This window comes from Neopelma chrysocephalum, unplaced genomic scaffold (assembly GCF_003984885.1).
Source record: "Neopelma chrysocephalum unplaced genomic scaffold, ASM398488v2 Primary Assembly neopelma1_22, whole genome shotgun sequence".
NCBI classification, from domain to species: domain Eukaryota; kingdom Metazoa; phylum Chordata; class Aves; order Passeriformes; family Pipridae; genus Neopelma; species Neopelma chrysocephalum.
In genome coordinates this window covers 1-27793 of record NW_020897689.1, presented here as the reverse complement: position 1 = coordinate 27793, position 27793 = coordinate 1, and the positions used below count along the sequence as shown (strand labels likewise).

The 27793-nt window shown below is 40.3% G+C and overlaps 2 protein-coding genes across 3 annotated transcripts in view; one reads left to right on the top strand and one right to left on the bottom strand.

Annotated features, from left to right (window-relative positions):
- RAD54B (RAD54 homolog B) overlaps window positions 1-15901 on the bottom strand; it is a 65899-nt gene extending 49998 nt beyond the window's left edge. The window contains exons 1-3 of one of the 2 annotated variants that reach the window (XM_027676504.1): window positions 15807-15901; window positions 12392-12545; window positions 11595-11718 (exon numbers count right to left, since the gene is read on the bottom strand). In XM_027676504.1, coding sequence (XP_027532305.1) covers window positions 11595-11718; window positions 12392-12529 — 262 coding nt within the window. In that variant the 5' untranslated portion in view covers window positions 12530-12545; window positions 15807-15901. The remainder of the gene's footprint in view (window positions 1-11594; window positions 11719-12391; window positions 12546-15806) is intronic. The other variant, XM_027676598.1, reaches the window with a different exon arrangement.
- A 153-nt stretch (window positions 15902-16054) lies between these two features.
- On the top strand, window positions 16055-27068 carry LOC113963222 (RING finger protein 151-like; the record flags this gene model as incomplete). Its single annotated transcript, XM_027674215.1, has 4 exons — window positions 16055-16152; window positions 23209-23348; window positions 25409-25571; window positions 26936-27068. Coding segments are annotated over exons 1-4 (525 nt in total), but the record flags the coding sequence as incomplete, so codon positions are not given.
- Window positions 27069-27793: the final 725 nt, after the last annotated feature.

The window sequence follows — 27793 nt, the reverse complement described above, 5'->3', positions numbered from 1 at the left end:
GCAGAAAGACTCCTTAGATGGTATATTCTGCAAGGCTCGATTCTTTCTGCGTTGTCTTTTCTCCTCAAGAGTGATCCTACGTGCTTTCTCAAAAACATCAGCAGCGTTATAGATGGTGTGTCTCCAGACCTCCCGATTGGAGGCCAGAGTAGACCAGTTATGTTGATCGATATGGCCAAGGCTGAGATGTTGCTTCAGGGAGTCCTTGTATCTTTTCTTCGGGGCTCCTCTCTTGCAGCAGCCAGTGGCAAGTTCACCATAAAGCAGGATCTTAGGGAGGCGGTGGTCCTTCATCCTGGAGACGTGCCCTGCCCAACGCAGCTGTGTTCTCAGCAACATGGCCTCAATACTTGTGACTGCTGCTTGTTCAAGAACAGACGTATTAGTCACATAATCTGACCAGTGGATGTTTAGGATTGTGCGGAGACAGCGTTGATGGAAGCGTTCTAGGAGTCGCAGGTGGTGACGGTAGATGACCCATGATTCGGATCCATATAAGAGAGTAGACAGAACCATGGCTCTGTAAACACTGATCTTTGTACTTTTCTTCAAGTGTTTATTTCACCAAACTCTTTTATGAAGCTTTCCGAAAGCACTATATGCCTTTGCTAACCTGTTGTCTATCTCCCTGTCAATCTTACCACCCGAGCAGATGAGGCTACCTAGGTAATTAAACTGCTGGACTGACTTAAGCTCTGATTTGCCAATGGTGATATGGGGATGGTGGAACACTTCCTGAGATGCGGGTTGATACAGAACTTCTGTCTTCTTTAAGCTGACTTCCAGCCCAAAGAGCTCAGCAGCGTCTGCAAAGCAGGATGTTAAATGCTGCAGAGCTACTTCTTGGATGAGAAATCACAGAAAGAGGAAAGCCTGGATATTAATGATACATATAGACTTTGAGCTGAAACAATAGGTGTAGCTCCAAGACAATTACAAAAAAAAAAAAGTTTCCACAATCCACCCTTCATCCTACACCTTCCACCACCAACACTTGTGCTTACGCAACACAGGGTACAGCCAGTTCAGCAAGATGATCCAGCTACAGAATAATCTATTTATTTATTTATTTTGCAAGCATAATAATTTAATAATTGGTTTAAGTCAACATAAATGTGGTACATTGCCAAAACAGTAATTTCTGTCTCCCCCCAACTGTGGCATGTTCCTGCCCCTTCACTGTGCTGGTATGAGCATTCACAAATCTTCTGAGCAAATCAGACCAGGGAACTGATGTGTCCTCACATTAATAATTTTTTCTGAGCTGGGTTAGTAGTTCCCTGATCCAGTATGCCACAGGACAAATAATTCACAAAAAGAAAGCTTTTTCAGCCTCTTATCTGGATGATTGTAGGGTGAATCGCAAACCATATTCTTAAAGACTTGTATTAACACAACCGAGGGGACAACAACAGTTGCAGAACTTCAACAGCTGGGAAATAAGACTTAGAACTACAGGTAACAGGTAAATTCAGGGGTTTTGCCGTGAAAACATCTAGAATTACTACCAAAAAAAGATACAAACCGTCCAGTCTGGAAAGCTATTGAGATTAATTAATCACAGCTGTAACACAATCAGGGATTAAAGTAGCTGCATTAGTATGAATTGCTGAAAAAGCTCAGTGGGCATAAATTTTACAAGTGATAGGTTTATATCATGGCCAATAACTGCATCAAGTGGCCCATGTAAATTTAGGCACATTACGAGACAGAACACCCTGAAAAGGAGAATGTCTTAAATCAGGGGAGCATCTTAGAGGGAGAGGGAGGATCCTTTATTACACAGAACTGAGAAAGATTCTCTCCATGACAGACATGAAAAAAAGAATCACTATAAAGCATATGATTCAAAGGCAAAAAGACATCTGAGAGAATTAAGGATGCCCTAAGAAAGCAGCTGTTTTGAAAGATGCAGTTTGGATCAAACAGCAAACATGAATATTGAAGGGAATGACACCAGCTTAAGTGATTCAGGCTGGGACCTTCCAGTGCAAAAAATACCAAACCAACAGATTGCTAAGACCTGTGAAGGTGCTTTGCCCACAAAGTGGTAGCCCCAGGATAAGTCTGAAGGACTTCTGTTCTTATTTAGTAATACACAAGTAAACCAGCTCTACAGAGACCTGCAGTTAGCATTTTCAATCACCAAGGAGCCTGAAAGTCTTAGAGAACAAGAGGACAATTGCAAGATTTGAATCAAAGCTAAAATGAAACCCTGGTACTCTTGTGCTCATGATAAACTGTAAGAAGATTCAGCAGATAGGATGGTGTATGTTACCCATCAGTGAATATACTGGGCTATACTGGCAATGGAAACATTTGGCAAGTATCAAGACAGTTGACCATTAGGTCATCATATAGTCCTTTCTACTGACACAACAGCAAGACAGTGCCAGGTCATTCAATCTGCTTGTCTTTAAGAGCCTGCTGCAGCAAAGGGTGGGTGAGAAAGCTTTCAACTCCAGAGATTTCTCATAGGAACAGTTGTTTCATGGGCAATCTCTAGAGCTAAGGGATGCAGGCATTATTCATTAAGGAGAGGGTTGAAGATGACAAAGTTCTGTGAAATGAAAATTGCAAGACAACCCCACCTGGAAGTTAAGAGTGCTTAAATACATTTGCACCAGATCTTTTAGAAGTACTTTTAGATTATTTAAGTTGTATTTCAAATGGCTTTCTCATGTCACTTGATTTTTTTCCTCTCATCTTCATCAACACTTTTACCATCACTTTTGTACTTCCTTGTTCTTATCCTTGGTGTACCTGGACCTCTCAGACAACTCTTTTCTTTTCTCCTGTACAATTATTCTAAAACCTCTGTCCTGCATTGGGGGGGGTGGGGCAAACAAGGGGAAGCTCTACCTCTTTTTTTTCCTGCATCTATTTTTATGATCACCATCTAGCCTGTATTAACTTCTATCCTCTAACAGTTCCTGCAACTGCTGCAACAACAAGGCTCTTATCAGCTAAAATTCCAAGCATAAAACCTAACTACACTTCCGTTCCATCTGCTGATATAAGGCATTCTCTCAACATTTAGCCCACTGAAATGGGGAATAAATATATCCATTAGACAATTAAAATGCCTTCCATGCCAAATTTTAAAGAATTTATCTTCATCTCAGTCTGACATTCCAAGGCCCACACATTCAGATCTGTAACCATTCTTCAAACTAAGTTTGGCTTAAAGCTAAAGAACTATAAATTATAATACTATGTGACTATATGGCACCATGAATTAGCTCTTCACTTTATAAGTCAGGTCCATAAAAATAGAAGAGCTAAGAGCACCATTCTTTACAAATTAAGAAGTAAGTCCATTCCTAGTACATGCTTTTATCTTCTCTGATCCTCTCTTCCAACAAGCTTTTTGATGACTGATGAGAAGCAGCTGAGAAATGTTTGAAGGTATGATTTTCTCAGGATATTTTGCTTAAATTCTCACATCCCCACTAGCAAGATATCCCTAGAAAAAGAAATGGTATAAGAGAAGTCAAGTTCCTGCAATGCTGACATTTTTTCATAGAGACATGTAAATTTTGGAGATTATGCTTTTAAATACTAACCTCAATACTTTACCATGCATTATTCCCTGCATTAGACAGAGGAGCATTCTCCATTCTTCTAATTTTGCTCAGTGGATATTTTGAGGACAGCGAGATAACCATCCTATTATCTTGTTGACTTCAGGAAAGTCATATTGTGACAAAGCTTCTGTTTCAGGGGAAAACTTAAGGCCCAAAGCCAAAAGCTGGGGCTGGACTCCAGTTATTCTGGCATGGCAACAGAGGGAATCCAAACAATGAGCACAGCTCCAGAAAGATTTGACAACTGTCTTTGAAGGCATCCAGGCCTAGTCTGCAATAATACTCATGACAGCTCAAGAAAACCTCGCAGTTCCCTTCAGTAAGGCATTTCTTGTCCCTCCACCTGATAGCTGCATCTTCTCAGTCTTCCCTTAAGTCCACCTTTGTATCTGTTAGAGACAGGAGAGCTGGGAACACACACACCCCAACTGTCAACACTCCAAACTAGGACTTTCCAAAGTGTGGAAGAATGTAAAGGAAAAGCATGCAAGAAAACACGAATAGCCATGTATTTCTCTTTTGCCCATCTTACATTCACATAGCCTGATAATAAATTTTGATAATCAAGAAAAAAAGTAAGAAGAAACTGTGAATACCTTCTCTCTGAATGAATGAGGGAACAGAAAGAATTATTACTGATAAACCTGAATTGTTTAAAATACTGTCTATACAGAGTATTTTCCAAGTTCCTAATTTTTAATGATTCAGTGAAAAAGTAGATAATTTCTTTTTATATATATGGCAGACTATATGCTGTATGTTTGCATGCAACTCCAGGGAGCTAAATTGCAATAAATATATTGGGATAGTAAGTTCATTTTCCACCACATCCCCTGCCAGCCCTTGGAAAGGGGAGTGTGCTTTCTGTCTGCAGTTTCAAAATTAGGTCTCTGTTTCTGCACAAGAAAGAGTCTTTTTTTTTCTTGTTTACAAATTTTAATTTCCAGTAACTTAGCAATTTAAAGGAAAATACATGAAAGATTATCATCTTTACATGGAGCACAACTTTCTTTGATAGTGGATATATCGCTACTCAAAAGTAAGGAACCTGGCAATTTATATTTTTCATCATAAAGAAGCAGCCCCAGTTCCATTCAATAGACAAGTTGTGACTGGAAAACTTTCATTTTAATCTCTCCAACTTCTTTGGAAAATGTTGAATATCATACATCTAATATAACTCTTTTTCTTTATTTTCTGATCATGTAATACCGTTCTGATTTCTGGTTTTCTTCCTCTCTCTTTCATTATCTTCATAAGTTTAAATACAGAGCACAGTTAACTGGGACAAATGAAAAGTACATTTCTCTGTCAATTCACTGCTCTTTTCTCAAATGCATAAATATCCTGGTTATATCATTTATAATTACATAAAGCCTAGTTATTCACATGACAGCAAGATATGATCACATGAAATTATAAATTAGGTTGTACTAACTATGGAAATATCACACTAGAATTATGCAAGTCTGGATTTGTTTTACAGCAGCATTGCCGATGGCTGCCCCGTCGAGGAAAGCAGCTTTGCAGTTGCTTAACATTGTATGAGATGATGCTTTTGGTGGTGAAGCTGCTCTAAGTTCCTTCTTCCCATCTCACTCTTGGCTGCTAATTCTATTAGCACCATGTATCTCACCACTCCGCTGGTGGGCATCCCAAATTCAGGATGAGTAACAACGGTTAGGGACATGACAACAGCCCAGGGTATTTCAAGTGTTTACAGTCACCTGGGAAAAATGCCAGGGAAGGTCTTAAAACAGCAGCAGAGTAGAAGACATCATCTCACATCCTAAGGAAGAGCACCAACTAAAAGGTGTTGTCCTGAGGAAACGCCCAAGAGTCCCAAAGTGAAAACACAAGCCATCTAGGGGACAGAAGTCTCTCTGACAAGTCTCCCTGCAACACATTGACTGCTGGGCAGTGTGGTACTGGGCCAGTGACACTGTGCGTGTATACCCACTGTGGCTGATGCAATAAATGAACGCTTGTGGAAGCAATTTCCGACCAGAGATATAGACAATTTCTCTTATGATACATGTACATCAGTCCAGTTTTATTAACCAATCCCCATTTCCTAAGATGGCCTGATCAAACAGGTACAGATGACACTAAATAGCAACGAAACTATTCTGAACTGAGAATCAGCTTGTCTATTAATGTGTCTATTCTCCATTACGAACTATTCTGTCTAGAACATCGCAGGGAGAAGGAGGTCATTATGAAACATAAAGAGCTAGCAAAGTACTTTGGTAATATTCTGAATAAGAAATTATAACAAATTTACAAACTTGCAAAATCTAACTTGCAAACAATGCAGTAATAAATTACTTACACTCAGGCATCCAGTTACACCTTAGCTGTGCTAAGGTGTACTTGGTAATTATTAAGAGCTACAGATGTTTATGCAGTATCTTTTATCCAAAGACTTAACTGCTTTACCAGCTGTTTATAAAAACATTTCAAGGTCACAGTGAGCTGCAGCTATACATGCAGCTCCACCACTGAAATAGACAGATGGTAAAAATACTCCTCACTGGAATATCTTTTCCAGTTCATCTGTAAAGTGCAACAACAGAAATTGAATTAATATTTCTACTTTTGCAGACATCCAAGTAATTCTAGCAATAATATGCTTGATTATGAGATGCCAGGCCTGAATGTCTTTGTGTTATCTAGAAACATAAAGTAAGCAGTTAGACTGAAACTGGACAATATGACAAACCCTGAAAATAACATCATTTAATCCTCTGAATCCTCTGATTAAAAGTGATAGGTAATTGATTGCTACTGTCATAAATGAACAGTGGATTGTCTCTTATAATATTCAAATTAATTGGTTAAGAGGATCTTTATTCATATCAAGTGACAGAAGATATCAGACAAACTTGTAACAATGTTCTAGAAAGCTGAAGGAGCCAACAAAGATTCCCATTACGGAAAAGGAAGCTTAAGTGTGTAAAGAGTCCAAACCTTACAGACCAATGTACTCAGTAAACATTAACACTGCAGAGAAGATAGAGAAAATATATTCAGAACTATACCCAAATAATAAATACCATTAATATCATCAGCATGGAAAGCATTCAGCAACATCTATTGAGAGACGCAGGATGAACACATTAACCTTGTTGTGACATATTTACAATCTGTCCTCATTGTTAGGTCAAAGATAATATCTGAGTATGACTTCTGACAAAGTTCCTCTTGGAAGACACATGAACGGATGTTAGAGACGGATGAAGGACAAGGTACTCCTGAACCAAAAACCAAACAGGAGGTGAGCTGTAACAGAATAAAACTCTACATCCAGTTTTTCTGTTCACTTACATTAGGTTCAAACAATGAAATCTCAGTCCAACTGGAATGTTGCATCTAAGTGTGCAGGTGAAAGAGCTATTGATTTCCTCACATGGTGTAGTAAGCTCAAAGAGTAAAACAGAGCAACATTCTCCTAAATTAAGAATACCAACAGGAGGCAAGCTGTAAACTCAGATAATAGGCATCAATTAAATTCATTATGTTTTATATAAATAAAGTTATATATATTAAAAACATTAGGTTGAAGAAGAAAATGTGAGTAAAACCCTGAGTTCTGGCCAATCCTGCTCACCAGCAACACTGAGATACTAAGTACAGTTCAGGGATCTGCCTGTCCATTGTTTCTTCCATTCAAATTATTTGTATTTTCTTGTTATTCCTTATAGATTCTCAGAATGTAATGAGGACAAGTAGACACCAAGCACTCAAGAGGTGCAATATCCTTCCAAACACATTTATGATTTTGTTTTCACTTACTGTTAAATAGTTTAGGAATGTTAAAGTAATTTTCATTTTTAAAGAGCATGGAGACTTAGCTGATAGAATTCTCTGGAGGCGTGTGAGAAAAAACACTAATGACAATGTCAAATAAATTACCTCCCCCCACCCAGATCCATTGTCAGTGTCAACAAGTACTGTATTCTGAATGCAAAACAAGGGTACCAAGGAGATTGCTGTGCTCTTTGCCTCTCAATCACAAGCAAATACCAGTTCAAAAAGCAGTAGTAAAGTTCATTTTCCTACAAAGATACATAACATAATTTTCCAGTATTCAGAAGTTATAATCACAAATAGTAAACTGCCCAATGAACTGCATGTTCAGTATCTTACAGTTCAGTCTTAAAATCACAACACATAGATAGGTTTCACTTACAGTTGCTACAAACTATTAAACGTCTTTAGAAATAGCTCATCTTGTAGAATTTCTGAGTCCCTTATGCTTTACTTTTATTAGTGGCATTTTTAGGAAGAAGTTTTTTTGAAAAGAAGCCTAGAAAATCAAGTGGGTTTTTAAGCCAGATATGCTATAATTTTTAGATTGCTGCTGTCTATTCAAATACTTACTTGTCTACTCCAAGAAATGGACACCATGTGTCAGATAACAAGCTTTTTTGAAAGAATGTGCAGCATTTTCAAGGCTGGGTTTCAGAAAGATTAGCTCTGTGAACAGTGTGCAGTTGTCCAGTGGTTCACAGGTGTTTCACTAAGAATTTCAATGGAAACTAGGGTATATATTTACACATTCCGCTGCTGCACTGGAAACCCAAACACAGCAGCTTTGAGCATGATATAAAAATAACAAACTGTTTATCGTCTGCATTAAATGATACAGAGACAACGAACCAAAATAATGCATACGCACACACTTTTTCAATCTTAAAATTATTTTAGTGCCCCTTTAACAGGAAAGTATTCTTTGGCTGCAGAGACTGGCAGTCAGATATAATTCCATTACAATATTAATAATGATAAAAACCCCAAACTGACTCTGGCTTTCACAAATGGTTTCCATTACTTCTGAATTTTGTACCAAAACCAGCTTCGACAAAACAATTTCATTTCACACTACAAAGGAGGCTATGGTTTACACAATCTATGTAATTGCTACATTAGTGTAATGAATAGCAGACAAAAGTGACATAAAGGGCAGAAATCGTCTTGGAAAATCTAAGTTATTAAGAAATTACTTAAGATTTAACGGAGATAGGATTGTTTTCTCACTACAGTGCTTGCATCACCGCTGAACCTGAAGACCATAACAACACTGACATTAGATATCCTTCTTTTATATGATAGCTTTATGAAGCCTTGCAGGGTTAGCTCCATTCTGCAGGCATAGAAAGGCTTTGACACAAAATGGCTTGTTCAGTTACTTAGAAAGGCAGCAGCACATCAACAGAAGCAGCTCACCCAGTCTCACTCCACAGCTTTTCGGTTATTTTTTGAAAGTCATCACAGAGGACCCATACCAGCCGCACCCAGAATTCATGATACTGAAAAGGCATTTAGTATCTTTTCCATTTCACAACATTTTTTGGTGGAAAGACTGCTGGTTTCCCAGATTATTTTGGAAATAAATCCACAGTTTATCTTTCAAGTGCACTGCTAGTCAGACAGCAGATGGAAATTTTTGCAGATGTACCTGTAGGGAAGCATGACGCCTCAAACTTCTTGTCCCATGCACACAGAGAATCTTCTGCAAGTAGAAGCTTCATCAGAGGAACTGGAAGTTCCAGCCATAAGACAAAGACATACAGGGAAGCTGAATTTCTCCATTTTAGCTCATCCAGAGTGCATACATTACTCTGGGTCACATAACATGCCAGTGGCAGCACCCTCTCAGGGCTATCACACTCCCTTTTTCTGGAGGTGAAACCCAGCAGGAAGAGTCAATGGGAAAGCCTCTCCAAAGCACCTTACAGAATGGAGGAGGTTGCTGCCTAGGGCCTGAAACTTGTGCGAGAAGGGGCATCTAGAGATTGCACAAGGCTTATAATGAGATTTCTGACTGGGGGCAGGGGGGGAAGCAAACCACAAGGACAAGCAAGAGGGAGAGATGAAGGTGGTTCAGGGAGGACCAAGCACATAACAATAAGAGGAAAAAGGCAGCCACCTTTAAACAGGTGATGATGATCAGTAAGCTTCTTCAGCAACACACTGCATCCTCTTGCCGGAGCCAGTCCCACCTTTGTACTAAACTACATTTCTAAATATTTTCCCAGGTGAAAGGACTCTATTCTATGTGTAAAAGTGTGTATGGAAGTGGACATGCCAGCAGCTGGAGCTGGACCACACACAGGTCATAGGGCCCAGGTATGTGAAGTGTCAGCAGAGAGGCCAGAAACCATACACACTGCCTGGATCCAGGTGTCAGTGTGTGATCGCTGGCTAACACCAACGTGGATTAGTTGGCAGTAGGATAAGAGGCTTGGGAGCCAAATATTGGAGCAGCAATGAGTCTGGGCCAACTACTGGAGAGACCAGGGGGTTTGAGAGTTGGTTACTGACGGGACTAAGAAGTCCAAGCAAGTTACTCAACACCAGGACACCTGGGGGTTGGCTACTGGTAAGTCTCACTACCAGACAGACATATTTTTACTTGTGCATCCCTTGTGCATAAAGCAGCTGGGAGACAAGTGGATCCAGGAGCCCACCACTAATTAGACCAAGTGGCTAAGGCCAAGTACTTGAGGGAACTATAGTGTGCTCTTACCTGTGGGAGGGCAGGTCTGCGTACCAGCACCTGGACTGGGAGCTGTGGGCCTTTGTGGCTCATGTGCCCACAGCTGGGGTGTCCAGCAAATCAACGAGCCGGTTACTGAACAGACTGAGTGCATAAGATCAGTTACCAGAGGGATCTGTATTCTCTGTGTCCATGTTCATTTATTTTCCATGAATAGGCTTTCACCCCAATCCACCAGAGAGGGGAACAAGATGCATCCATTGGCACTGCTTGTGCTTGCCCAAATGCTGTGTTCTCTGTCTGCGTTGGCCTGTGTTACCAGCCGTGTGTATACGTATATTGGATGTATGAGTGCCTATTAGGAATAATTCCCTATTGGGAATTAGCCTCACTATTGGCTGGACCTTGGGATGCAAAGCTATGGCAGCTTTGCTTCAGTCAGGCTTCAAGATTTAGCAACTTTTATCATAAATAAAATAAGACTTTGTTAAAGCCTTCTGAATTATATTTCCAACAACTCAAGGTGATAAGTGGCCATGAAATGCTCTTTTTAAACTCTACTCATTACACAAAGTATCAATTAAATGAACCCTAAAACATCATTATCAATGTCATTAATTATGAAGAAACAACAGTGAAATAACTGTAAGACAGGTGTTGAAATGCCTGAGCTGGCTCCAAAAGGAGCGATTTTCATCCATCAATGTTAATAACCCAGTTCAAGTGCAAGGCTTTCAAGATGCACTCGACTCTGAGGTTGTATTCACACAACAGAGAACTATGCTGTTTTCTGTGGTCAGGGCACACCAAGACTGGGAAATGAAGACACTCAACCCCACACAGTTGTTCAGGTTCGTCAAAGTGCCTTTGCTACAGCTCAGACACTTCGGTGTCTTTGCAGTGCTTACTACCCAGCTTTTCAGAGTAATATTCATTACCAGAGCACAAACAACTAGACTACACACACACAAATGAGCAGAGCCAGTTCTGCTCTGCTGGTAGAGTTGGCTTGAGTCTTGAATGCCCACTGGAGACACTGAAGAAGAGAAACCCTCATGAATTCTGGAAAAAAACCTGAATCCATTCAGGTATTAGCATTCTCTGCGCAAGGTCAGCAAGGTCTCCAAATTACAACACTTTCCCACTATTTAGGGCATCACAGCTCTTGTATTGCTATAACTGTGGATTAGTGAGTTGACTATAGTGCTCTTCTGGAAGACACAAATCTGAATAGTGACACTATCAACTGGCTTCTAAAATACTTTTTTCCCCCTTTTTATTATAAAAGTCATTTAACGCTTGTTTCTTTTACTCTCTAGCCAGTAGAACACTAAATAATGCCACCATTGCACAACCCTTATAGTAGTATTCCATGAAAGTTTAGTAAGCAACCTGTTATTCATAAGCTTTAAAATTCTCTAATGATACATGGCAGTAAATAAGAAATATCATCTTACCAGCTTTGGGCACATATACTGTTTTCATTTCCACCTTGCTACACTTACAAATGCTGAAACTTGCTTTTGTCTTTACTTTTCCAGTTGACTCCACAGACTGCGTAAAATTTTCATTTTGATTCTGGACACATATTTTAGAAAGCAACAAAGCACTTCCCTCTTTCTCATCTCTCTGCAAAAGAGAAATGAGTTCACAATAGCATTTCCTTCATGCAGGTGAAGAGAAATAGAGAAAATAGCAAGGGATCTCAAGAATAGTGACTGTTGTTATCAAACTGTCTACATAAATATATACATCCCTACACAACTATATGCATCCCAGCGTTCACAACAGAAAGTATACGCACACAATATCAAACACCACTTGTGCCAATAGTTTATTAATTGAATGTAATAAAAATCTTATGTAGATAAATAAATAAAAATTGTGATGCTTTTTTGGGTTATTGTTAAAGGTTTCAGGTAAAGTTCCTCGCAGCAAAACTGCAACTCAATGTACTGACACTTTATTACATGTATCTTGGGTTTTTAACTACTTTTACCAAAAATATCCAACAAAGCCCACGCAAAGATACAATCCTTACCTCAGCTACACTGGAAATTGTATTTGGGCTCAACACTGATTACTTTTATTTATTTGAAAAACATTTTTCTGTATCCACTTCACAGAGTTAGAGAAACCTACCTGAGAAACAAGATCAAAGGTGTTGAGAGTAAAGCTATCAAAATCTATTCTGAACTGATAATTTAAGCAGAGGTTGTTTGTGGTGAGCTCAGATACTATCTTTTAGTCATGATACTGTATAAACAAATATACTTTTTAGTGAGTGCACTGTTCATTTTACCTCTTTTAATTTCATTTCTTGGTCCATCTCCTTAGTTTCATTCTTGGGACAAACTGCAATACATTTTCCTGGTGGTGTAAACTTTGGCTTTTTGGCTGCATTTCCTAGGACTTGACTCGGAGCTGCAGATCGCCTCATATTTGGTTTTACTGCTCTGGCAGGTGGACAGGAAGGAAGGAAGCAGATAAAGTCAACTGTAGTCAGAATAGCTTTAAATACAAAAATACATCCAAAGATAACAACACAAGCACTATTTTAAAACAACATAAAGGATATCATAAAATATTTTCAAATAACAATCTTAACTCACAAGCATAATACACTTTAAGAAAAAGTAGTATCGTTACAATGCATTAAGTACTAAGAAGGATCAAGTACAGCAAATTCTGTGGTTGAACACTTCCTTTTTCTTTTAAAAAGCCAATAGTGCAGTTACCAATCACAAAAAATACTCTGGAGATAAACAATGTCGGGCTGCTTAACAAACTTACATAAGTTTCTAAAAAGAAAGAAAATTTGAAGCAAAACTAACTATTCTAAACACTTAAAACATTACTTTGAAAAGCCCTTTATTAGTGCGCAATGAACAATGAATGTTGAAGTTATGTCTCATCCACTATAATAAGATTACAATTGGGCAAGAAATAAGCTCAAAATTAGAGTGGAGCTCCATGTTGTGTCCACTTGAATAATGGAAGAAATCTATCATAGGTTTTCCCCCAAAGTATAAGAATATTATTCCCCTGAACAACCTTAGGACAAAACCAATATGCCAATGTTAATATGGCAAAGTTTACTTGCAACCACTAGAATAATGAGTTATAATCTTAATGCTTCAAAGCAGTAGACAGAAACAAAACAAGAGAAGAAAATTCCAATAAAATAACACAGCAGCTGAAATGAAGAAGCCAGGCACAGTACAGCAACTTATGGAGCATATTTTGGTTTCATTCTCATGGACTGTTTCTTTTAATTGATCCCTCCAACTACTAGGTTAAAAACAAACCATAATACAGATTGCAGATACAAACTTCTCTACTATCTCTAAGGCATGTTTGCATCCTGCTGCAACAGCCAGTGTGTTTCTGCACTTTTTTTGGTGCTACTCTGCACTCCAGTGGCTTCCTGGGGCACAACCACCTTTCTTCCCAAGGTTTGCATAGAAATTTTAATGGAGTATGATCAAAACACTTTGCAAACACGCAGTCACTAACATAAGCAAAGCTCTCTCCTCCATATCTGAACAATTAGGATATGTATGATGCTGTTACTATATGCAAACCTTAATGGCAAAATGGCCTGAACTGTTGTCACTTCCACTGTGACTGTTATTAAAAATACAGGAAAGAAGCCCCTGACTACGTGTAAGCAGCAGTTCACTTAAGTTAGGCCTACATGACAACAGCGTTAGCATATGAATTTCAGTTAACCCTATGCAATAAGGGAGTAGCTTGGTTATTATAACAGGAGTATCCGTAGTATGAACAACTGATAGTCACTGTGAACACTGCAGAGGAGTCAAGAACCTTCCAGAGGAGCAGACTGCAAGTGTAAGCACTGAGGACAGCCAGCTTCAGGTGCCATGTGAATCTGATCGAGTTCTCTACCCAACCCAACAATACACAGTGACACCCCACGACTCTGCATGAGGACCATCTATAGCATGGCTGAGCTGCTACATTAACCCTGCCCATGCACTTCCAGAGCTTGTCACATCTTCAGTGGAACAGGGGAGCTGTGCAGTTCATAAATTGCACATATTTGTGATTGAAGTGTTTTGGTTTCCAAATTCGTTTGGGCATTGTGCTGTCTATTGGTCTTAAACCACAAAATCAGACTCGTTAGGAAATTTCCAAAATAGTAAGAAATTTAAAGACACTACCCTTGGTAACTCAATAACTTCACTCACGGTAAATTTTAGAACCTGTAAGAGTATTTCCAGTATTACCCACTTGCAGCTACCAAAACCTTTAGGGGGTTTGTGTTTTTAAAATGGAACATTGTTTCCAGCAATACATCTTCCTCTCTGTCTTCAAAATAGAAGCTTTTATAAAATAAAATAAAAACAAAAATTACAAAATATAATAATTAAAATGTTTATATTTTGTATCTTTACAGTAGCACACAGAAAAAAATAGACCATCATGGATGTGCAAAAAATGACTGATGCCAAATCTTGTTTGTAGATGAGATCAGAGTGGATGTAGCAAGGGCAAGGAACAGCTCCACCTTACAACTACATCAATTAACTTGCAATTATGCCCTTTCCTCAGAGACACCACCTATATACCAAACCATCCTGTACTTGCCTTACCCTTAGGTCTGGCTGCAGGGGAACAGCTGCAGGGAAACACCTGCAAGCAATGCAAAAAGCACAGCTCTTGCCTTTTATTAACCACCTGGCCTGACCAAAGCCAGTGCACCATGAAACCACAGCCCAAACCGTCTTGGGAGTGCATCTGGTTTGGCAAGCACTGCATTCAGTAGTACTTTTGGTACATTAATATCTGCATTACAACAAAACACACATAGAAAGAACATTTCAAAATTTTACATATCCAGCCCAACTCGGTGTGCACAGAGCCCTGCTAAAAGCACCTCAGCCCAAACTTAACAGGCTGCTCTCCTGAGTGTTTGAAAAGGCACTCCCAGCACAGATGGTGAGGCAAACAGGGGTTGTGGGCAACTACAAAGGTGTGACACAGGATCAGCTTTTAGTCATTTAAACTGAAGGCAGCGAGTGCATCGCCTTGAACATAATGGCCAGTCTTCGCAAACGAAGATCTGGGGAAAGGTCTTTTTATCTTTCCAGCCTGCGCAATGGATTTTTTAGGTGAGACACAGCCTGCGCTGAACTGAGCCCACCCTTTAATCCTAAGGTTCATCTGCCGGGGCCAAGCAAGCTTGGACAATGGCAGTGAGGTCCTCAGGACGTAGGTTTGTTTAGAGTGACCTTCTCTTAGATGGATGGCCTCACAGGGCTAACGGGTTCCATCTGCCCGGGAGACCGAAGAATCGAACCCGGGTCGCAGCAGTGAGAGTCCTGCATGCTAACCACTAGGCCACCAGATATCAGTGAAAAAATCACTTCATATGATAAGTAGCTGTAAGGACTTTTCACAAGGGCATGTAGTGACAGGACAAGGGGGAATGGATTCAAACTGAAAAAGGGTAAGTTTAGATTAGATATTAGGGAAAAATTCTTTACTATGAGGGTGGTGAGACACTGGTACAGGTTGCCTAGAGAAGCTGTGGATGCCCCATCCCTGGAAGTGTTCGAGGCCAGGTTGGATGGGGCTCTGAGCAACCTGGTCTAGTGAGAGGTGTACCTGCCCACGGCAGGGGGCTAGAACTGGGTAATCTTTAAGGTCCGTTCCACCGAGACCCCCCGTCCATGCCCCCGATCCCTCCGTACCTCCAATCGCCCCATGCCGCGCCGGTCCCGCCGCCTCAGCGCCGCTCAATTGTCCCGCCGCGGGCTCCCGGCAGCCCCGCCGGCCCCGCCGCGCATGCGCCCTGCCCAGCCACCCCCGCCCGCCCGGGCGCGGTGGCGCTTCCCGCCGGACGCGCGTGCGCGGGGCCGCGCGGGAGGGGGGCGGTGGGCGGGGCCCTGGGAAGGCCCTTCCCACCCTCGGGAGGAGCTGACTGCGCGTGCGTAATGCCACACACAGCATGGCGGAGCGGGCGCGTGCCGCGCCGCCGCCAAGCGAGAGCGGCCGTAAAGGGAAGCTGGGCTGCGCGACAGCGGGCGGTGGCGGCGGGTGAGTGAGAGAGCAGCGGAGGGGGGCCGGGGGGGCCCGGAGGGGGTCGCCTGAGCGGCAGGGGCGGCGGGCAGCGGGGCCGTGCGGGAATGAGCCGTGGGGCGCTTCGCGCAGCGTTTGTCAGGGCCCGTTCGACCGCCGCCCTCTGTGCCGGGCTGGCGGCGGCGTCGCCGTCGTGTGTTGAAGGGAAAGGTAATTGTGTGCGCGCAGCTGTGTGTGTGTGCGCGCAGCTGTGTGTGTGTGCGCGCAGCTGTGTGTGTGTGCGCGCAGCTGTGTGTGTGTGCGCGTGCAGCTGTGTGTGTGCGCGTGCAGCTGTGTGTGTGCGCGCAGCTGTGTGTGTGCGCGTGCAGCTGTGTGTGTGTGCGTGTGCAGCTGTGTGTGTGCGCGCAGCTCTGTGTGTGCGTGTGTGTGTGTGCGTGTGCAGCTCTGCGTGTGTGCGTGTGTGCAGCTCTGCGTGTGTGCGTGTGTGCAGCTCTGCGTGTGTGTGCGCGTGTGCAGCTCTCTGCGCGTGTGCAGCTCTCTGCGCGTGTGCAGCTCTCTGCGTGTGTGCGTGTGTGCAGCTCTCTGTGTGTGTAGCTGCTTGAGGCCACGTAGGTGCTGTTGCTCAGCGTCAGGTTGCTGCTCCAGATGTTTCCAGCCAATTTTGTGCTCCATGACCAGGATCATTGCCCTTCCCTGAAGTGCCTTTCCAGGCCGGACCCGGAGGCCTTCCCACTTTTTCCTGTGCAAAGTTCCCCCTCCCACAACCCCGAGGAGAGAGAAGCTCCTCTGACCCTGCTCCTGCCTCTGTGTAGCAGAGCCTGGCCCTGTACAGCCTCAGAGGTGCTCACACAGAGTCATGGAAACAATCGGGTTGGAAAAGACCTCTGGGATTGTCGAGTCCAACCTCTGACCAAACACCACCTTGTCAACTAGACCATGGCACTGAGTGCCACATCCAGTCTTTCCTTAAACACCTCTGAGGTGGTGACGCAACAATCTCCCTGAGTCTATTCCAATGTTTAATCACCCTTTCTGTGAAGAAATTCTTCCTAATGTCCAACCTAAACCTCTCCCTTAAGCCTATGTCCTCTTGTCCTCTCGCTTGTTACTTGGAGAAGAGGCCAACCCCCACCTGGGTACAGCCTTCTGTGAGTTGCAGAGAGTGATAAGGTCTGAACCTCCTTTTCTCCAGGTTAAACAAGCCCAACTCCCTCAGCCATTCCTCACAGGACTTGTGCTCCAGTCTCTTCACCAGCTCTGTTGCCCCTCTCTGGACTCTGGTCTGTGAGAGTCAGGTCGTGCATTGATCACTGTTTTGAGTGGGTTTTGCAGTGCAATGACTCGTGTTGTGTAAAAATGTTCTTTGTCAGAGTAGTTCCAGTTTCTGGTAGAGGCCTTAACTGTGTAGCTCATACTGCTCATTATAGAAGCTTTTGTTGAAAAAAGTCAGTTGTTTACATCAGTGTAAGCTGGTATTGCTGTCCATTCATTCTTACTCTCTTCTGTTCCCTTTCTCTTACACAAGAGACTCCACAGGGCACCAGTCAGAGGGAGTAGCTCTATAGCTCAAGGCTGGTTTTAGGTGTGCATCTGCCTGGCAAACAACATGGGATGACAATTGCTGAGAAGTTAATACCTGTGAAGTCTAGAGGAGATTTTTGCTTGTCAAAAGCAATGGGGGGAAATAAAATATATGTGAAACAATGGAAAACAAATAGCATGTAATAGTTTCTATTTTTTTCTCCCAGACAAAGACATCCCTGTGCAATTATACCCTTTACAATTTATGCATCCTCCCCCATGTGTTCTTCATGCGCCTTGCTAGTCTTGGTGCTTTGTGGTCTGGGGTCTTCTAACACCTTAGTGGATTCTCTCTCCATCTGCATGCAGGCAAGCCATTAACTGTTGTTATCTTGTGGAGCTGTAGCTTCTGCTGATGGCTGTGAGCTCCTTATCTTCTGGTTTGTGCTACTTGTGCACCTGCTCTCCGGCAGAGCATGGGAAAGTCCTAGACTTAAGCTAAACATTACTTAGCAACATCTAAAACATCAGTGTATTAGCAACATTCTTCTCATTCTAAAGAACAAAACACAGCACTGTACTGGCTACTAGGAAAATTGCTAAGAAAATTAACTCTGTTCCAGCCAAAAGCATATCTGGATGAAAGTCCACAGCTTGTGGCCAGCTTCCAGCAACTCAAGCTTACTCATAATAGGCAAATAAACATAAGTAAACAGCATACTAAATCACACAGTGTTGTAACTATGTGAAGTGGCTCGTTCTATTTAAAAGTTACTTTTTTAAGCTAAACAATTAATAATTGTCAACAAAGTAGTTTTTAGGTACAAACAAAAAAAGAGAGTGACAATTGGTGAACTGTAATACAAAAATAAGTTTTGAGGCCAAATGGAGGAAAGAGAAGTATGTGGGAATGAGCAGAGGTTGTAAATTACCTCATTTTGTGGTGGAAATACTGAGTAAAGTGATCTGTACTGCTAGAGTGGCATTCATCTGATGCTCTCTCTCTCTGCCTTTCTCTTGACTGAAGTCTATCTCTTGAAGCTGGCAAGAACATAAAACTTCTCTGGTTTTTCAGGTCAGGAAAAGTTTACTGGAAGAGGTATGGCACTTCAGTAACAGCTGGGACGTTATCTTTAGAACCCCCTTCGTTGTGTTTTTTGCCTCAAAGTTCCCATCCACTCTTCATTGGAACTACGGTTTTGTTTGGGGCTTTATACATACATCATCATATATATGTATTTGTTGCACTTCATTTTTCTGTCAGGCACAAATAAAGTTTTTGTTTCCTTTTGATAAAAATATTCTTTCCTGTGTTCTGTTAGACTTCAAACTTGTTAAAAGATGCCAAAGAGCCTCTTGAAGACTTGGTCCTCCGGGATCATCAATGTGTGTGCAAAATGTAGCTTACAGCATCCACAATTCCAGTGAACAGAGACTCTAGGACATCAAAAATACTTACAGTTTTGTTGACTTCTTTTATGCGTCCTTGAAAGTTTTCTAAAAGCAGAATCCTCTGGGATCAGCCAAGCCAAATGAAAATATAGGCCCACAGTTCAAAGTACTGAATCTATGTATGCTGTTTGTCTTCCAGCATAAACATATATGTTTCAATCTTTTCATCAGTATTGGAAACTGATGTTTGATTTCACATTCTCCTTACTGATAATTAGCATTGTTCTCTGCTTTTTAAACTTTCCCTTGTGGTCCTCGCTTTCCTTACAATCACAGCTTTGTGCAAAGATGACATTTTGTTTGCACTGAACTGGCAAAATTCTGAGTTTTCTGTCTGCAGGAGACCTGTAAAAACGTGCAAGTAACAACAGTGTAAAAATAATTGTTTATCATCTTCTAAGATGATAAACTAAAAAAGACTCTTTTAAGACATAGAATGTCTATGCTGTGGAGGAAGGAACAGCATAGCCCAGATACCTGTAAATTTAGCTTGCAGTGTGTTGTTCGTGACAATGTAGCTACATAAGCACAGAGTTAAACACAGCCTGTAAAATGTGCCAGGGACATGGTCAGGAGCCTGTCCCTGCTTTTGTGGCAACACTCAGTAAGTTACATGGTTGATAGGTGTCCCAGCTGCTCTAAAGCTGGCTCAAGCATCTCTGCAAGCCTTGGTGCTGGCTGTACCATAAACGTACCAGTAGAAACACAGCACAATATGGAAACCATGCAGCAGATGATGTGTTTTGTGTTCAGGTAATGTGCACGCCTGCTTGTGTTATGTGTGCTGTTATTATAGCTTTTATTAACTTTAGTCTTAGCAAATGGCCTTTTAACACAAGCACATTTCATAATCAGTGAAGATATGCTTTGATACTCAGATATATAAAAACTTCTAAGTTCCAGTTTTATGTTGTATTCATGAAGAGGAATTGTGGAGTTCTTTTTTCTCTTCAGAACGAAATTTGATGTTAGTCCTTAGAGATCCTTGCAATTGCTATGTATCAACTTAAGAGATTTAAGTAATGGCATCCTTTATGTTTTGCTATACCTTTTTTGTTTTAAGTGAGCAAGCTTGTGTAGCAAGTTATGCTACACATCAGAGCAATGATATTTCTCAATGCAATGAACTTGACTTTAATAGTTCTGTTTTAAAAATTAACTGCATGTCATGCCTGGTTAAAAACAGATGAGATAAGAAACTTCCATCTTTTTGAGGAATATAATTTTATCAGATTTCAGGTGCTGCTTTTCAATAATATTGAATTCTGTTGTCTTCAGTCTTACAAACAAAACTGGCTTCAAAATTGAATGGCAGCAGAGTGTTCAGTTATGTGATAAGTATCTGAATCAGTAATGATTGAAAGAGAGACTGATGATTTTTTTTCCCCGAAGTCTAGTCAGATCTCTTGTGTTGTAGGTTTTTCAATGGCTTGCTTTGGAAAACTTGGTTTTAATGGGCTGTTAGGATAGCATCTATTCAGTAGCTGGCTGGTTAGACATAGGACTTAGTAACTTAGGAAACACTACTGAACCTTACTCTTTCTAATTTTTCTCCTAGGCATAATAAAGCAGTGAAGAGACACTGAAGGAGGTATTATATGCCTTACTGATCAGAAAACTGTTTCTGGAGTATACTTCAGAATTATATATACAAACTACATATATATGTAGTAAAATCTATGAAGGTAGGATATCTTCTGTTTCTGTTTTATTTAGAAAACCTCATAACTAATGAAAACCTCTTTTACAAGTCTCAGTGGGGTTACAAAAGTAATTTTGTATGTTAAGGAGCAATGTGGAACCTAAAACATATTCTTTTAAATGAGTTCTGTGAAATCTTACTGAGTTCCACTAGCCTTTTCAGTTATAGGATTTTGATGAAGACAGATTACCCATTAGTTCTTCTTCACAAAGCTTTCAAATCCATTTAAAGGCTACTCCGTTTTATAAAATAGACCATGTAGGAGAACACGCTACCTCCTCATGATTTCAGGGTTAGCTGCAGTTTTGGCTTCTTTTACTTCCTGAATATTAAGTATTTCTTTAGGCATGTGGAGATTTCATGCTGTTCCCTCTGGAATGGAAGTCTACAATGAAAAGAGAATCTTAGTCTTTTTTTTTTTGCAGTATGAAAGTATGAAATTCTTATCTTAAGGGATGCGCAGTTCATAAATACGTGATCTGCTAGTTGAAAGTGCCACAGCTATTGTCTGTAAGGACACAGTTTTGTAAGCTTGTAAGGCATTACATAAAAGGCATTAAAACAGAAAGCAGACATTTGCATTTGAACTTCGATGATATTTCTGCTTCAAGTAGAGTTGATGTAAACAGAAACAGTATGTTTTACAGTGCCTGCTACAGTTATGTTCAATAACAGAGTTCAGAACAAGTGCAGCTCAACTATCTGCTAAAGTCTTTGCTTTCAGAATTCAGAGAATATTGATATAAAATAGGAATTCTGATGTCCAACAGTACAATCCTCAAATTCTCATGGAAATCTCAAAGTCTCCAAAGTATGTGTTTGCATTCACATCTGTGAAGTTCTTTATTCACATTAAGGTCCCCATGTTTCTAGAGTTGCTTTCAGGCCTTTTTGTGGATCTAACCATACAGATTGAGCACAAAGATGGCTTTACTTCTGCGTAGATTTTTTTTTAATAGGTTGAAAGTGTGTGGAGAGCATGGGTTATGACATTGAGCGTTTTGTGGGCTACGTTAACGAAGGGCTGTTGTGCTCCATCTGCCGAGACGTGTTAGAGAATCCGTTGCAGGCTCCCTGCGAACACGCTTTCTGCACTGCCTGCATCCATGGCTGGCTTGTTCATCACAGTAACTGCCCTGAAGACAGACAAGCGATTGATGTGTCTTTGCTACGGCCTCTCTACAGGTATTCCACAATCTTGCTGTATGTTGAAATTACACGAATTTAGGATTTATCAATTTTGCTTGCACAGCTTCATCTCTTGTCAATTTACTCACTCAGACTGTCTTTTTCCAGTATGCCTGTGGCAGAAACTGATCACTTGCATAAAAGCATTAGCATTTCTTAACTTTCAGGGTGTTTAGATTTCAAAATTGAAAGAATACTTAGTTTATTCTCCACCTTTTTATGTCTTGAATGCCATTTCTAGATATCTGTCTGGACATTATTCTGAATGCCTTCTGCAGCATCAAAACATTCCGTACTTTATTTTAGAGAAAGCAAGGAAAACAACTCTGGACAACAGTCACTACACTGTATCTTCTTTCTTTTCAGTCTTATGTACATACTGTAGTGGGGTTTGTAATGAATAATTCCTGGAGATGTGAACCAAACTTCTGACCTTCAAGTTCTTTAAAAAAAAAAAAAAGGTCTTTAGACAAAAGAATGCCTGTTGTGAGCCACCTTGTCATGTAAAGCAGGCTGTTTTTACAAGTGCCTTCCATAACTGGTCAGGCACTTGGACTAGATGATTGTTGTCGGTCCTTTCCAAACAAACTATTCTGTTTTAAACTCTTAATTCCTGTTATTGCCGGCACAACAGTGTTTCATCAGTAGATACTGCTTGCTGTTTAACACCTGCATTGTCTAGTCTTGCCCAGATTAAGAATTGTGTTATGTTTAAAGTCTTCAACTGCAGGTGTTAAATTTACTTCATTAGTACTCACAACCTAGTTTTGTTATTAATGAGATTTTACTGTCTGGAAGTTAACTGCAGTGTAGACAGAGCACTAGAGTTTAATTTTTAGATTATTTTGTCTGTACTCACTGTAGTCTGTTTAGTTTAGCACATTTAGAAATACAAAACTTAAATGATGAATGAGTAGCCCTGGTGTTTGTTATTGGTAATCTCTGCTGAGTCAGTGAAAGGTCACAGTTAGAAATTATTCAAAAATAAAGATTTTATTTGCACATTAGTTTTGGAGACTGAATTTTCCTTTAACATTGTTTCTTTCAAGCTGTTTTTTTTTCCAATATGATCACTTGAATTCTTTTTAAAAAATTAAGCTGGTTGCTCACAATTTTTCCTGATGGAGGAATTAGGAAGTCCAAAAGTTGAAAATAAAGTTTTGTAATAATGTTCCAAGATTTAAGACCAAATTCTTTTTCTTTGAACATAGATACATGAAAAATGATCTAAACCGTCTTCAGCTGCATTGCAGAAACAGAGAGTACGGCTGTGAAATGGTTTGTTCTCTGGAGTCTATAGATAGGCATGAAAGGGAGTGTGAGTACAGTCAGATTCCTTGCTCCAATGCCGGTGAGTAACATTCAAAGAAGTTGAATCCTTTATGTTTAGAAAAGATGTGTTTGTAATCTTCCTGTCAACAGAACTGCAGTAATGGCCATTAATTTCAAACAGAAATTCAAAGCTTTGGCATGATCTGCTCTTTACAGCAGTGTTTTTGAACAAAACATGGTACCGATTTATGGCAGCCACGATGATTAAAAGCTGTTTCTTATCCAAGAACTAATCAAAATGGATGAGTATGATGGACTTCAAATGTAGCAATGCATTTGTTTTGCAATTCTGACTGCATATTCTGATGTTTGAATGAATGCAGTAGCACCTGCAGAACACTCATGGGTCACAATTTATTTCTATAACAACTGGTTGCCTGGTGCTCTCTCTGTCTCGTGGTTTTAACAAAAATGTATCTTGGAAATTAGAATTGTTCTAAGCTAAATTCTTGTTAGAATTGTTTTGTTCATGCTGAGATGTTTATTTAAAACAAGCCTACACCTTCTGAGGAAGAAACATGCCTTTTAAAAGGCTGCTAAAATTTCCCAGTTGATCTCATTCAAAATATTGTATGTTTCTAGATAAAGTTAATTTCTAATTAATAATGCTAAGAGCATAGTTGAATCTGCCACTGTAATTAATTATGAGATAATTAAGGTGCTAGAATTGCTCTACTGGAAGTTATAATTTCTCTCAGCAGTAAGTGACTCCTGCAGATGCTTCAAATTCACCTGTTCTAGTTTCTACAGAAGCAGTGTCTAGAGAGTTACCATGCCTGATGTCTGGTATTCAGTGTGAGGGTTCTTACATCTCTTGAACTCTCTCCTAAGAATACACTGGAGTGTAGTTTGAGTACCTCAATTACAAATCATTATTACTAAAGCTCTTCTAGAGGGGTCTTTTGTCATTTTCTGATATGGTTTGTTGGAAAGTTTCGTTACTCCATTGTTTCAGTTCCCTTATGTTGATTTTTCTCTTCAAATTAAATGCAGTTGTGTATTACAACACACAGGTCCTCAAAGATTAAATGTTAAGCCTACAAACTTCAAGTTGAGACTGTTAAATGTAACGATAATTTATATAGTGTTAATTTCTGATTCTTTACATTTTACTTTTAATCACTCTGGAATTGCAAAGTTTGTGTCCTAGAATTTGTGTGGAAATGTTTCAATTCTTGTATGAGGTATTGAATGTTCATACATAAATGTTCTTTCTTATTTATGTGGTCTAGTACATTATAGATAAGACCAACAAACTCAGGAAAACAAGGTTACATTCCATCTCTCTTACTACATATCTGTGGGGTGAAGTCGCAGCCCCACAATTGAAGTTTGAAAGGTTTGAGGTATTGCAAAAGTTAGGCCGTGTTCCATGGGAGCAGTGGAACTAATTAGATAGTTTCCATGGACACAGCCTTGAGTTGCCAAGAGTACAAGGTTAAGACTGTTTGGTAATGTGCAGGTGCTTGAATTCCTGGGTGTTTTTGTGAGAGTATGTTTATGTTGTATGTGTGGGAAAGTAGAGGTTAGTGATCTCAGTGAAGGCTGCCTGCTGCGCTGAGCAGGCAGATATCTCTGTCTCATCACCCTACTGTGTCTCATCACCTTATTGTGTGTCGTGCGTCTTTCTTCCCCCACGGACCAAGACCTGACGACAGTTACCCAACGACGCATATCTTTGGGTTTTTTTCCCTAAATTTGATAACCTAATATTTTTTTACATATGCACATTCTTCATCAATTCTAGTCTCTGCAATCTATGATGGAAGCACATGCAAGCTGCCAGTGTCTTAGATTGGCGTCAGCATTGTCATTACTGAAGTTGGTTTAATACCAGACCAGCAGTAGAAGACTTTACAGAAAATACGTCCTTCTGATCTCTATTTTCAGTTAATGGATAAATACCTTAAGATTTCTTAACAGTGTTGTAGTACTAGCTATGTGTGTATAACTGTCATATATCATGTTCTAAAGAAATCCCTTTTTGCATCTTCCTTTCTTGAGTGTTTTTGTTTGGAATTCATCAAAATGCTTCTGTTAGTTGTAACTGACTGGCTCACCTTCCTCATCCTTGTTCAGGTTGTACAGTGCAGATTGAGCGGCGTAACTTGGATGGTCACCTGGCTGTGTGTGAGTACCGGAGTCGTGAGTGCCCCAATGGCTGTGGTTACACCATTCTCAGCACAGAAGACACACAGCACAACTGTGTAGCAGAGCTAAGAACAGAGCTGGAACTGCTTCGGTACAAATTTTCTGCTTCTTCGGTGTTTGTTTTAGTCTGGGCTTAAAATCACTGCATAAAGCACTTCAAATACTAGTACTGGATCCTGGTGTGTGTTAAGTGGTCTATTAATTACTTGATACTAATGGGCCAGAGTTTTATTATGTGTCAGCATAGACTTTAAATTCTTGCTGGTTTGATTCCTTTTCTGTTTTGTTTTTTTTTTTCTAAGTTGCTATAAGTTATAAAATGCTATTGCTTACAGTTGAACAAAACTGTGAGCTTACTACATAAAATGACAAAATCCTAAGAAACCTGGACTTAAGTTGGCGATTTAATTTTTCCATTGGCCTGTTACAGACCCAAAGTCACATTATTTAATAATTATATTAAGTTTATGTTTTTACAGATGCAGAAGATAAAAATCTGTAATTATTTTGGCAGATACAGGTAGATTAAATTGCTGAAGATCTAATTTTCGTTTTTTGTTAAAATTCTGATAGATAAATAACAATCAGTGAATATGACTCTTCTTACCAGCATATTCCTTTTCCTCTTATGTATGTTTCTGTAGCTTTCCTTTTCCATTATATTTCAGTTGCACTCTCTTTGTTTTTTTTCCTCATGCTCCCTCCGATTTCTATCTTTCAGCTCTCTAAGTGTTGTGCTCTTGAACATTGCTGTGAAGTCAGGCTCAAATATGGTTTAAATGCGTTGAGACACAAGGGATTCTTCTACCTGTTTCTGAACTCAGGTTAATGTAGTACAAGCTAGTTTTTAGATGTGAAGCTGTTTGAGTGATTAGGTTTGGTGAGTGGTTAGATATGGTTTAGTGCATACTGTCATTTAGTGTCCACCATGAAAGTGACAAGAGTACACAGAACCACAGAATCATTAAGGCTGGAAAAGGCCTTCAAGACCATCAAGTCCAACCGTTAACCCAGCACTGCCAAGCCCATCACTAAAACTGTGTCCCAAAGTGCCATATCTACTTAGTCTCACTTTACATGTTTAGCAATACTGTAGGATTCAGGCTTTTTATCTTGCCTGCCTGCATTTAGCAATACTAAGCCAGCACATACTGTAGGCAAGTGGCAGAAAATCACTTGAAGTCATAAATACATGTTTTTGAGCTCATAAAATTGCTTGAGGAATATGATACAGTTGACCCTCTATAGGGTGTTCATGGGCACTTTAGTCCCCCTGGGCAAGATGCACTTCTTTATGCTAGATTTTTTTTTTAATTAACAAATCATGCCTCTACAGGTGTGCCTTGTAGAGTTTGAAGGGAATCAGATCAGGCCATTGCAAGGCGGCTTTCTGGAATTTGAAAATCATTCTTTTCCATGCTTACAAGACTTAACAAGGAAAAATAAACTTTTTAGGTCAGAAATGATCTGCAGAGTGGAGGAGGCAAAACATGAGATGGAGTCAAGGTTAGATTCACAGAGAAGGCATATGGTCCAAAAAGAGAGTATTCTGCAAAATGAAATTGAAGAACTAAAGGTAAATATGATCGTTTTCCTTTCTTTTTTTTTCTCTCTTAACAGTCTAGGTTTTTGAGTGGTAGCAGTCTCTTATTTTGTAAATATAGTCTTGTACGGAGGAGAATGACATTAGGTGTGGGAAGCAAAACTGGCAAAGCTTTGTCAGGTTAATCAGGTCTGTGGAGAAGCAGGCTGAGTGCTGTATTCCCGTGGCTTATCTGCTTCTTTTTAAAAAGAAAAAAAAAATTTGTGGGGGTAAGGCTTTATTCAGCACAGTGAGGAATGGACATGTAAATAAGGGACGGTTGTGTAACCAAGGCATACACTTCCCAATCCCAAACACCACTGTGCTGGTTTAAAAGTTAACCAGCAGGGGAAATGAACTCAAATCAAAAGAGAGATTATAAGTCAGAATAACAATTTATTAAAATAATACAATAAGTACAATTATACAGACAGACAATTGGTTTTAACCCGTAAAGCCCAAATGTATAACCCAGCACCCTGGGGTATGAACAAAAGTGCTGTTCCTTGGCCTCCCCTGAGTCCAAAGTAAAGAGAGAGGGGAAAAACCTGCTGGTGGGAGAGCTACTGCAGTCTGGTCAGAAAGTGGTGATTGCAGTCCAGTTGAGGGTGGTGGTCTCAGTCTGGTTGAGAGCGGTGAGCTGCAGTCTTCCTCTGGATCCCACGAGTGGTGCCAAGGTTCCGAAACTCCCACTTTATATATTCTCCAGTTCAGGTGGGAGTGCTCAGTCC